The sequence below is a fragment of the Calidris pugnax genome, unplaced genomic scaffold, assembly GCF_001431845.1.
Source record: "Calidris pugnax isolate Ruff unplaced genomic scaffold, ASM143184v1 scaffold24, whole genome shotgun sequence".
NCBI classification, from domain to species: Eukaryota; Metazoa; Chordata; class Aves; order Charadriiformes; family Scolopacidae; genus Calidris; species Calidris pugnax.
In genome coordinates this window covers 27032754-27044914 of record NW_015090922.1, presented here as the reverse complement: position 1 = coordinate 27044914, position 12161 = coordinate 27032754, and the positions used below count along the sequence as shown (strand labels likewise).

Here is a 12161-nt window from a genome sequence, read left to right as displayed (position 1 = left end):
TTTTTTTTTTTTTTTTTTTTTTTTCTTCCTGAAGAGTTAATGAAAATAATAATTTATAACTTAATCCTAATATAAGCCTTCTTTTTGCCCAAAGGAATACAGAGGTTATTTTTCAATGTGTGTATGTGACATACATATTACTTTAATTTTCTTTGGGTCTAATTTAAGATACTTGGTATATTGTGTAAAGAAATAATACTGGTATATTTTCTACAAAGTATGTGGGCATTTGTTAAATGTACTCTATTTAGACAGGCATGTAGAATTTAGCTGTAATTCAGTATAGAGTGTCTTGAGCTGGAAGACTGAACAAGTGCCAGAACAGTACACTCTGGTGCTAACCTTTTATTTTTCCTTACTGGCTGACTCCTCCTTGAAGCTCAGGCTCTGTAATCTACTGGCACAGAAACAAACTGTTCATCTTTTTGACAGCAGTCTTCACTACTGCATGCAGGCAAAAATGAAGATAAGGTACTTTGAAATTTGACAACTGATTGGAAGAGTTCTTCTTTAAAATGAGTCTGTTAACTTCTGATAGACCGGCAGGGCAGTGCAGCTCATCTGTACTTTCTTTTCGAAGACCAAGCCTGATATCTTGGGGAGCACAAAGATGTGCCTGAGGGCAAAATTCTCAAAACCTGCTTCCTTGGATATCAAAATTCCAGTGGCACCCATTTCAATTACCAAAACCCTTTCTCCTCTGCTTAAATCGTTCAAGCTTGGTCAACAGATACCTGGTACTTCGATATAATGGGACAAATGCATGTTAAATAAATGAAAAATAAGGTTAGAAAAACTGCTAAAATGTCATTGAATTAACTTTTATTTGTGATAAAAACATCTTTTACAATTCTACTTAAGGTTATTGAAGAATATATTTTTGCACAGAGCTCATTCTCATGGGGACTCTGAAGTCAAGTTGTCTTGCCAGTAAAGGGGCCTGCCTTCCTTGACGCCTACGAAACATATAAATCTTCAAAGTGTTAAGTCTGCTTGGTATATGTCATCATCGATACACATGCAATGAACTGTGAAGTTCATTACATAATTTGGGACTTTGCCTCATTTTGTTGTAACAGTTTACTGTGGTTTTGACCAAATACTGAAGATAGGTTATGAAAATTAAAAACATTTGAAAACATTTTCTAATTAGTACTTGCTGTTCATATTATCTAATGAGGTTTTTTTTATGAGTGGTTGTGAATTTGCAAACCTCAGTGTCTCAAATTCATTCTGTGAGGCTCATGCCTTCTCCCCCTTGTGTCCTGCTCTAGGTTGTAGGTGCTTTGGCTCTTTTTTTCCAAGCAGAACAGCTTCTCACCATGGCTAGTGCTTTATGTTGCAAGCTTTCAGATGATCCTTAACAGCAGCATGATGTCTGTCTACGCTTACAGACTTACGACCTTGTGCTGGGTTTGATACTCTGCAAGAATAAACCAGTAAACCTGTTTTAATATGCCTAGAGTTTACTGCCCTCCTGAAGTCACTCTTAATACTATATGCATTTTATGGTGGAAATGGTTTATTCTGTATGTTTATTCTGTGGGAATTCAGATATTTTGAAATTGGTTACTCTATTTTGAAAGACCCAGAGAAAAAATGAAGAAATAAGACATTTTATATTTATGTCTTACTCCATTTTTGGTTCTAGGTTGCCAGCTCCAAAATGATTCACGTAGCTGCTAGGAGCTGGGACCCACTACTATACTCAAACCTTAGCTCTCGCTTTCTCCAGTAGTGTTTGAAGCACGCTGCTGTGGGAGACATATTTCTTTACAGTGTCCATTGTCTACAGAGCTTCTCAGGCATTGGTTCAGCCTTAGGTTTTGTGCCCTCCCTCCCCTGTGGCTGACTCAGCCAGGTTCTCCTGTGGTAGTGTAACGCTGTCTGACAAAGAACAATGTTCAGACTGCTCCATTCTACTGCATGATTTTGAAAATATAGCTGGTTGTATGTAATGCTATTCCTATAAAGTTGGATGCTGTTCTTCCTAACAGATGAATGAAAAAGAGTTGCTTTGCTTTTCAGTATATGCAAGGCAATGTGTATTAACCTTTTCTATTTTTTTTTTCCTTCAGAATGATTTGTTTTACAGATATAAATCAGAATGGTCAATAATGGTTATGGGTAGCTCTGAAGTGAGACTAGATAGGATCTAAATCGACATGTCTGACAGTATGTTGGAGGAAAAGATCCCCTACATGTCTGATGCTTCAATGCTAGTGATGAAAAGTATAATGCAAATTTAATGTCTTCTATGTCTTCCATTCCATATGGATGCATAATACTGGTCTGCTTTTTGTTTAGGTCTAAGTTCCTTTTATTCTGAACTAATGAAAGGGTTAGGTGCTGGTGGACGTCTATGGGAACTTATTGAAAGGAAGCCCCAACTTCCATTCAATGGTAGGTTCTTGGTTTGTTATTGTTCATAGGTTGATTTTTCTCTTATTCATCACCAGTACTTTTGAAAGAGGTGTGTAATATGTAAAGGTAGTGCCATTTACATTCTTATGAAAGAAACTAGATACAGTGGCAATTCTTCTGACTTTTTCTAACTATGAAACAGATGATGATGATTTCCTTTTAATCAGAAGTTTTAGAAGCTGAACATTTGGTGGTTTTTTTCCTTTAAATCAGAATATTTAATAATATTTAAATACAGTAAATAAAAATATATTATACTGACAATATATTTAGAATACTTTTGGCTACTTAGGTTTTATATTCATGGAACTCCAGCTGTTGTTGGTGAAAACAAATATTTTTTTTTTTTTTTTTTCCTTTATCTAGAATCCAAACAAGAAACAAGTGCAATCCTCTGTATGCCTTTTAGATATTTTTAGGGTATTATATAGAGGAAGGACTTGCGGTGCCAGACTTCCTGTATTGCAGTAGTTTTCAGTGTTTCAGGCCATGGAATAGACTGTGCAATAACTGGAACTGAGAATAAAGACAAGTGATTACTTGGCACTTTGATAACAGTAAGGATTATGCTGCTAGCACAGGATTTAGTAAATACATTTCTTCTACCAAAGGGAGGTTTAGAGACCATTTACCTAACAAACAAGTTACAATGTGTATGTCCATGGATTAAGGTCAAGGAAGGAGTCTGAAATTATATGCTCTCGCCTTTGCAATTTCTATGCTACTACCATTAAACCAAAAACCTGGCAAAGAGTAGGGAATCCAGGAGAAAGAAAAGCAAAATAAATTATTTGCTTGAGGAACAGCAGGACTTAGTGAAATCTTGATTGCTACTGATGGGTGCCTGTGTTTCCTGTCCACAGTTACTGTTTAACCAAACATGGGCATGTGCTACTGTGTCCTGTGGCTGGTTGGGGGTTACTCGGGTGCTGCATCTGAAAAGAATTAAGGGGTTTGAATCATGTGTCTTTAGCGTGAACAAACACTACTCAGGTGTTGTTCTGGTGCAGCCAGTTTTCACAAAACTGGTAGGAACATTGTCAGTGAGATACTGTCCTTCAGGAATGCAGCACCACTGTCGAATTACTTTGCTGTGTATGGATATGTGTCGCTGGGATTTAACAGGGCTTGAAGAAATTGTTTCTTTGTCTTACCTATATTTAAGCTTTTTCTAGTACTGATAGTCTTTTAAGATGATGGCTCAAATCAAATGCTGCGCTCCAGAAAGAAGCTGGTTTTATTTAACTTTGGCAATCGTTCATTCATGATTGTTATGGTATTTCACAAGATGAAATTCTGGTTTCATTGAACTGTTGCCTAGGAGTTATGACTCTGATTGGTCTTTGAATACACTGTTGACCTGAATTTATTAAATATACTTTCCACTTAAAAAAAATAAATCTAAAAAATGGCCATTAATGCAACAAACATAGCAGCAGCTTTATTCCAGTGACATAATTGCTTAAAAGCTACAGTTAATAGGTAGTGGAGAGGGGACTGCTCGTGTCCAAAGGGGAAGGTGTTTCACGTGACTTTTGTGGTTTGGTGAAAGGGCAGCAGGTGATTTGCAATGTTTATCTTTTTGCATCTGTTCTATGGCAACAGGACTTTGGTCTTCAACAATGCCATTTTATTTCATTGCTCCTAATTGACAAAACATAAATTGTTTATAATATGTTTAAAAATTCAGATAATTATACCAGAAGTGAACACTGCTAGGTGTTAGCTAGATGCAAATTCTCCCTCTTGCTATAGGGAGCCTACAGGTTCACTACTGGTGAGCAGCTTGATATTGCATTCAGGAACAAGTGGTGTACCACACTGATTCAGTCACGGCTGAAATATAACCACTGTGGTCCTGAATTGTGGCTTGCAGCTATCCCTAGATTTAACATGGGGATAGGTATTTGTTGGATGTCTATAAATCGAGTTCTAGGAGATCTGAGCTGATTTTTTTGTTTGTTTGTTTCTGTATTTTACTCTTTGTCATACAGAAGGAATCACGTTAGGCAAAGACACATTCAGAGGTGCTTTGGAATTCAAGGACGTTGAGTTTGCATATCCAACACGTCCAGAACAATCAATTTTCAAAGATTTTAGCCTTTCCATTCCAGCTGGCTCTGTTATGGCTCTGGTTGGCTCAAGTGGTACAGGGAAATCGACTATTGTTTCCCTTCTGCTGAGGCTGTATGATCCTATCTCAGGTATGTTTTGTGTGTTGCTCTCATTCATGACAAATGATGCTTTGCATCTCAGATACACCTTATAAAAAATCAGGGTTCCTGTACTTGATGTCCTGGTGTGATTGATTACTCCCCTGATGCACCATGCTCCCCTCTGGGGTGCGTGGTTACCTTATGGTAGTGCCTGCGTAGCTTTGCATTTTTGATCCACCAGTGTGTGATTCCTCAGGGGTCGTTGTTCTCAACCGTTCTTTCTGCCTCTTTTCAGTACTTGTCAAACACACTTGACTTTACTGTTTCTTAACTTAAGGTACAATCACCGTTGATGGCTTTGATATCCGTCAGTTAAATCCACTGTGGTTCAGGACAAAGATTGGAACAGTGAGTCAGGTAAGGAAGAAAAAAATTTCTGAGTGGATGAAATTATGTTGTGTAATCAACTAGCTGTGCCTTGCGTTTCATCTTTTTAAACTAAAAATGCTATTGTGCATGCTTTACTCTGAACATAAGTGTTCAGACCTAGTGCTATTATTCTGTAGTCTGTTTTTCACATCATAGAGATTCAAAGTGTTAGCTTGAAAGAAAAGTGTGCATGTGGAGGCTGGGCAGTGCATTGTTGGAAATTGTATAGGTATGACCATCTTGATGTTTGCTATGATTTGTTGAAGAAAGTAACACAAAGCTTAAGGTTTAATTACCTTTTGTATTAAGGGAAGTTGCACAATCGTATTTTACACAGCCATTTGAGAACTGACCACCCATGCTCTGTGTTGTTTCCAATCCCATTAGGAAAGCATAAAAGTACTGCACTGTTGGTGATTACTCTTGTAGAGCCCAGTCCCTGGCAACCCCTAGAATCTGCAAGTGCAGAGAGATGTTCAATAGTCTCTTTATTTAAAAATAAACTGTTTGACCAATTAAACTATATATGATCCTTCCCTCATCTGCCCAGGTGCTTCATAGTGGAACTAACTGTTAGGTTGATGTTCTGATTAAAAGCATAAGGCTAACTGGGTATATGTTGCATTTCAAAACATCTGCTTATGTAATAATGCCACCAAAAGCTTTTGTGCAAAAATTACTTTCCTGTGGGCACAAGAGCATTTTTCTTCTTGAATGTATGTATTCCACTTGAGTAACCAGTTACAGATTCATACTGGTTTTCATACTATAGCATGTCTCTATTTTATAAACAGAGCAGACTTACCTTGCTTTGGGCATTTTCCCATTGTACATCACTTGTCCTATCTGCCAGTCCTCTTCTCTGTTTTAAGCTTGAATATAAAATAAATGCACAAAATGCTGTGAAATCTCTCTAGACATCACAAAGAGAAGAATCATCATTGTTGCAAATGACGATATGTAGTAAAGTACAAAGGGGAGGTTTTCTGATATTTGCATTAACACCTCTTTCTGAAGTCTTTCTCAGATACTAGGAATTGAGGGTTCTGTCATGTTGAAAAAACAACTTATTTTTGAATTGGTTTTGACTGCCCATTTTGGTGTTGCGAGGTTTTTTATTTGTTTGGTTTTAATTCAATTAACTCTAGCATACGTATTCTTTTGTATAGATATAAAAGAAATTAATTCTGGGTCTTTTAAGTGGGATTTATGTTATTTAAGATCTAGGTAATACATGCATGTAATTACAGAGCTAACATATTAATATTTTTTTTTTTAATTTATCAGGAACCTATTCTGTTCTCCTGTTCTATTGCTGAAAATATTGCCTATGGTGCAGAGGATCCTTCTACTGTGACTGCAGAGGAGATTGAGAAAGTTGCTGAAATAGCTAATGCTGCCAGCTTTATCAGAGATTTTCCCAAAGGGTTTGACACTGTAGTTGGAGAAAAAGGCATTCTGCTTTCAGGTACATCTTTAAATTGCTTATTTAAAAAATCCTGATATTATAGAGCGAAGTGAAAGTTCTATTATATTTTTTTTGTTACTAGTTTTTTCTCCAAGTCATAGCCTGCCATAAGTATTAAAAAAATCCCTCCTTCATCTCCATTCCCTTTCTAAAATACATGTGTCTAATTATGCTCAGCCCAGGCATTCAGTTAAAATTACTTCATATCTGTTTTCCTCTTTCAATTTACTGAGCTCTTCCCCCCAGGTGGACAGAAGCAACGAATTGCCATTGCTCGAGCTCTGCTGAAGGTAAGGCAGCACCCAAATAGCTAATCAATTGCTTTGTGGGGAGGCAGAAAAAGTTAAAAAGGAGGAGGCCTTTTAATGGGAGAAGTGGAAATGTATTTTTAAAAAAGAAAATTATATCTTTTAAATTAATGAGGAAGTTTGAAAGGGTTGAGTAGTTTAACTGAAGACCCTTTACTTATGTAAGTGCTTTTTCCTATCTTTTGGTCATGTTTTTCAATAGTTTTTGCCAAGACTGATGGTATATCATTGTATAAGGGCTCACTTTCGTAAGACAAGGTCAAGGATGAAGGAAGACTTGAAGAATGTGGTGCTAGTAAACTCATATGTGACACTTCTGTCTCTGTGTTCAGATCTTGGTCACTCCTGGGTTGATTTTTCTGGGTTGCAGCTTACCAGCACGAGAGATGCCCTGTCTTGGCTTCAAGGGGAGCTGGTCTGGATTTGGCATAAGATACTATTTCCAGCACAATCTTGTGTTGTTTGGTTGTTTTTTTGTCTTCAACGGTTGGCATGTGTCTAGCGTTAGGGCAGGCTCTATGCTGCACAAATTTGAGGAGGCTTCTGAGAATCAGAAGGATGAGGAGTTTGGTTTGGGGACAGCCACTGTATCTCACAGGGAAGCCGTTTGGGGCTGATGCTCAGCTGGAAGTTTTGAGCCTTAAGAACCCAGCTTGCATTCACATTAAGCCACATGGGTCTCTAGCATCCTAACATGTCCAGTTCTGCTAGATTCCTGGGAATTTTTCATTATATCTGTTCCTTTTTACCACAAATGTTAAAAGCTGATTGCATTTCATGTCAAGTCCAGTTGAAAAAAAAAAATTAAAAAATAAATGAATAGTATATATATATATATATATAAAAGTGATTGGGGGTGCAGCGGGGTCCCTTCTCTTCCAGATAAAGTCTGAAGTTTTTACTGTCAACTTAATCAAGCACGTTTGGATTATGTACTATAGTTGAGGCTTCATAATGACTTTATATTTAATTGGGAAGAGTTCTATGCATTTCGTCGGAGGGTGAAATAGTGCTTGTTGGTAGGTTTTTGTTATTTTTTGTTACTAGACAGTTATATATAGTAGACTGCAAGCAGAGGGTAGCTCAGCCTCCGTGAAAGATTCACATAAGAGCAGTAAAAAGTAAATTGAACTTGTGATCACAGTGTTGCTAAGTATGCATTAAAAATCATCTCCCAGCTTTAGTTTGTATCCTTTCAAACAGGGAATCTGATACATGTTCTTTCACTTTAGTTTGCAAAATTTGAAGGTGAAAAGAGTGTGTTGTTGCTCTTTTGTCCTCTTAATATTAGACTTCTAAAAATTAATGTTTTAAATGACACCCAGTTCTTTTGATGAAATAAATACACTTGGAGTTTTAAGCTGTATGAATCCTGTTCTCTACTGATATAAATATTCAGATTTTGTCTACTTATTATTATAACCAGTTTTACTTTCTTCTTCAGAATCCTAAGATTCTCCTGTTAGATGAAGCAACAAGGTAAGAAAGAAGATAAATAGAAACTTAGAAATCACCTATCTGTAAAACTCAGATATGTGAGGTCTTCTCTCTTTCTCTGCAGGCCCTCGCACAAGTTATCTAGCTCTTTTATTTTTCTCTACCCACAAAAAGAATGTGCTTTTTAGAATGTGTGAATTGGTTAGGAAACTGTGATAAAAGCTGTTTATGCAACATGGAAAGGATAACTGGTACACTGTGGTGGTAATTTTTCATGGAGTTAAATTTGCAATCTGTAACGATATTGAAACATCCACTAAAGGTTTTTTGTATCTTTAGTTTAAATTAAGATCTTAGTGTTAAAGAGATTATTATACTGCAGTGTAACTTTAATTTTTTTCACTGAATTAATTTAGTGTTATTTCTCCATGCATATGTTTGCATATGAGAATATGTAACACTTGGGTGTGTGCACTAAACATATTGACGGAGCTTTCCTGCAGTTCCATTGGTTCATCTTCACCAACAATAGCCTGGGTCTGCAGTTTTAGCAAAATAAACCAAATGCATACAAAATTAACCTGTCTTAAAATAACAAATATCCTCCTCTCTCCCCTCCCTGCTTCCTCCCTAGTGCTTTGGATGCTGAAAATGAGTATCTAGTGCAAGAAGCCCTGGACCGGCTGATGGAAGGGAGGACAGTCCTAATTATTGCTCATCGTCTCTCTACTATTCAGAATGCTGATTTTGTTGCAGTCCTTGGTCAGGGTAAAATTCTTGAATGTGGAAAACATGAGGAGCTACTTGGAAATCCAAATGGACTTTTCAGGAAACTAATGCAGAAACAAGCTTTTCTTCAGAATAGTGATACTTTTGCATTAGATTTACAATCCAGAGAAAAGGATGTATTAAAAGAAAACGTATGAGAGAAGGTATGAATAGTGGAAGCTTACAAACGACAATGCTGAAACATAAGTTATATTCTATGTAAAGTAAATGTTATATTTTTCCAAAATGTACAAAATATTCTTTTGAAACTTATATGTGTTTAAACTTTTTATTGAAAGCTTTTTAATAATTATTGCAACTTTTAAAAATGCCTATCACATTGAGATAATGTCAGTGTGTAGATTTTTCTGCTTTGTTTTATGCTAATTGAGACCATTTAGAATCTCTTTTGCTGTAATGCACTGTATGATGATGTACGGCATTCTCAAGTAAATTCAGTATTCTGTGGGTAATTAAATGACAGTCTTATCATTTTCATATCATTGTCTCTTCCCTTTTCAAAGAACTTTTGGTTTTTATGCTTTTCAGTAGTCTGAAATGCTGGAATGTAAAAGTGTGTGACACTAAGGTGCTCTGTGTGACCTCCACCGGGCTGTCCTTTCCGTTACCATTTGTTCTGAAATGGGAACGTTGATGATGATCGCCATCTACAGTGCCTGTAGAGAATTACGTATTTTGGAGAGTATGGAAGCGCGTGTTGGAGGAAAGTTCTTTAAAAAACAAACAAAAAACACCCAACAAAAAAAGCAACCAAACAAAAAAATTCTAACTGACTTTACAGAAAGACAAAGGAAGTGTATCAGTATATTAGTATATTAAGACAGCGTAGGAATATCTAAAACATGCATGCATTTTCTTCCCTTCTCTATTTTCCCAGTTCTTTAGTTTCACTTCTCTTCTAAGATGACATGCAAAAGAACATGCTTTTATATCTGTAATTTTTTGGTCCTTTAAGGCATATGTAAGGGATTTTTTATTGCTACTTAAAGTTTCATTAATAGAAATTCCAGGTTTTGCCTAACTACCTTATTAAGGACAACTAGTAAACTACCTTCTCAAGGACAGCTAGTAAAATAATAGCATTAAGTAAATCTGAATAACTGCAGAAGGGTACATTTGGCAGTAAAAAGAAGGCTTCATGTTTCTAATTTAAGAATCTCTTCCAATGGAATCTCTTGACTTTCTGAAGATGCAAAACTCCACAAGATAACTTGAAAAAGCTGGAAGCTTTCCAGGTCACATTAAAACTCATCTATGCTAGGAAAACTTGTTGCTGGAAAACTCTATTGGCAATAGGTGAGATACTTAGTGCTGGACAAACTTAAAATGTGCCCTTAATGGCACTTTGTGAACATAGCGAAAATGCTTAAGAGATCCCTGTGCTAAGGAATGAAAATAAAATTACATCCAGATGTAATTTTATCTGCTGATATAGTTCTACTAGAAGCAGATAGTGTGTTAAAGATATGCCAAAAATACCACTGACCCAATATTTAGTTTTAGTGTTGACTACCAATTATTGTCTTTGTAGGGTATTTAGAGGGACTTGAACCTCTACTCATCTTCATGAGAATCTTTACTCGTGTAATTTCTCTTTATGCAAGATGCAATGAGCCCCTTTATTCATGTGTTTACACAGGTTACAGGAGTTACTTGCAGCTGAACTGAATGAATGCTTTAAATCTTTGGTTCATTAGTTGTTCTGGCAGGTGTTGCAGTCTACAGAAAAGCATGAGAAGCTATAGAGAAGTTCTAGTCCACAGAAGGGTGAACATCTGTCATAACAGGTACATTGGATAAAAGACTTTACTCATCATTTATCAGCACTGCATGGTGTGTAATAGATAGAGAAGGCTGTATAGAAGGATACTACATTAATGTAGTAACAGAATAGTGAAGCTTCACTAAATGTTTGTATTTTGCTTTTTCTCATAAAATCAAAGCCAAAGGAGACAGAGTGAAGTTAAAAGGCAAAGCACTGAAACAGACATGCGCCGCCTCCTTCACTAAATCTACTCTTTTCCAGTTTGAAGCTGTTACCCCTCATCCTATCACTATATGCCCTTGTAAAAAGTCCTTCTCCAGCTTTCCTGTAGGCCCCCTTCAGATACTGAAAGGCTGCTGTAAGGTCTCGCAGGAACTGCCTTTTCTCCAGGCTGAACAATCCCAACTCTCAGCCTGTCTTCATAGGAGAGGTGCTCCAGCCCTCTGATCATCTTTGTGGTCCTTCTCTGGACCTACTCCAACAGGTCTACATCCTTCCTGCATCCACTCCAGAGCTGGATGCAGTACTCCAGGTGGGGTCTCACCAGAGCGGAGTAGAGGGGCACAGTCCCCTCCCTTGACCTGCTGGCCACGCTTCTTTTGATGCAGCCCAGGATATGGTTGGCTTTCCATGGCTGCAAGCACACATTGCCCACTTATGTTGAGCTTCTCATCATCACCCCAAGTCCTTCTCCTTGGGACTGCTCTCAATCTTTTCTCCAACCAGCCTGTATTTGTGCCTGGAATTGCCCCAACCCACGTACAGGACCTGTGCACTTGGCCTGGTTGAACTTCATGAGGTTCGCATGGGCCACCTGAAGCCTGTCCAGGTCCCTCTGGATGGCATCCCTTCCCTCCAGCGTGTTGATGGCACCACACAGCTTGGTGTCATCAGCAAACTTGCTGAGGGTGTACTCAATCCCACTGTGCACGTCTCCAACGAAGATGTTACACAGCATGTCCTTGAGGACCACCACTTGTCACTGTCACCGCATCGAGCCATTCACTGCAACCCTGAGGCAGGGCCGGAGCCCTGGGGCAGCCCAGGTAGAAGCGGGACGCTTCTGCGCTAACGCCCGGGCCTGTAATAACGACGAGGTGTGTATTTGGGGGCAGTTTCCCGCCGCCGGGCTGTACCGAGGGCAGCCGGGACTCCACCGGCGCCGCGCGATGGCCCTCCCTGGCCGCCACCTGCCGGAGTATTTGGGGGCAGTTTCCCGCCGCCGGGCTGTACCGAGGGCAGCCGGGACTCCACCGGCGCCGCGCGATGGCCCTCCCTGGCCGCCACCTGCCGGAGCGGGCACTGCCGCGGGGTTCCCGCCGCTCCCCGGCAGGGGCTGCGCCGCGCCCCGCCCTGCAGTGACGCCATCAGACGGCGTCCGGCGG

General features: G+C 38.7%; 1 protein-coding gene across 2 annotated transcripts in view; it reads left to right on the top strand.

Annotated features, from left to right (window-relative positions):
* Positions 1–9488, top strand: part of ABCB10 (ATP binding cassette subfamily B member 10) — a 19657-nt gene extending 10169 nt beyond the window's left edge. For both annotated transcript variants that reach the window (XM_014951086.1, XM_014951085.1), the window contains 7 exons: positions 2308–2403; positions 4419–4628; positions 4918–4997; positions 6297–6477; positions 6724–6767; positions 8230–8264; positions 8857–9488. In XM_014951086.1, coding sequence (XP_014806572.1) covers positions 2308–2403; positions 4419–4628; positions 4918–4997; positions 6297–6477; positions 6724–6767; positions 8230–8264; positions 8857–9148 — 938 coding nt within the window. In that variant the 3' untranslated portion in view covers positions 9149–9488. The remainder of the gene's footprint in view (positions 1–2307; positions 2404–4418; positions 4629–4917; positions 4998–6296; positions 6478–6723; positions 6768–8229; positions 8265–8856) is intronic.
* Positions 9489–12161: the final 2673 nt, after the last annotated feature.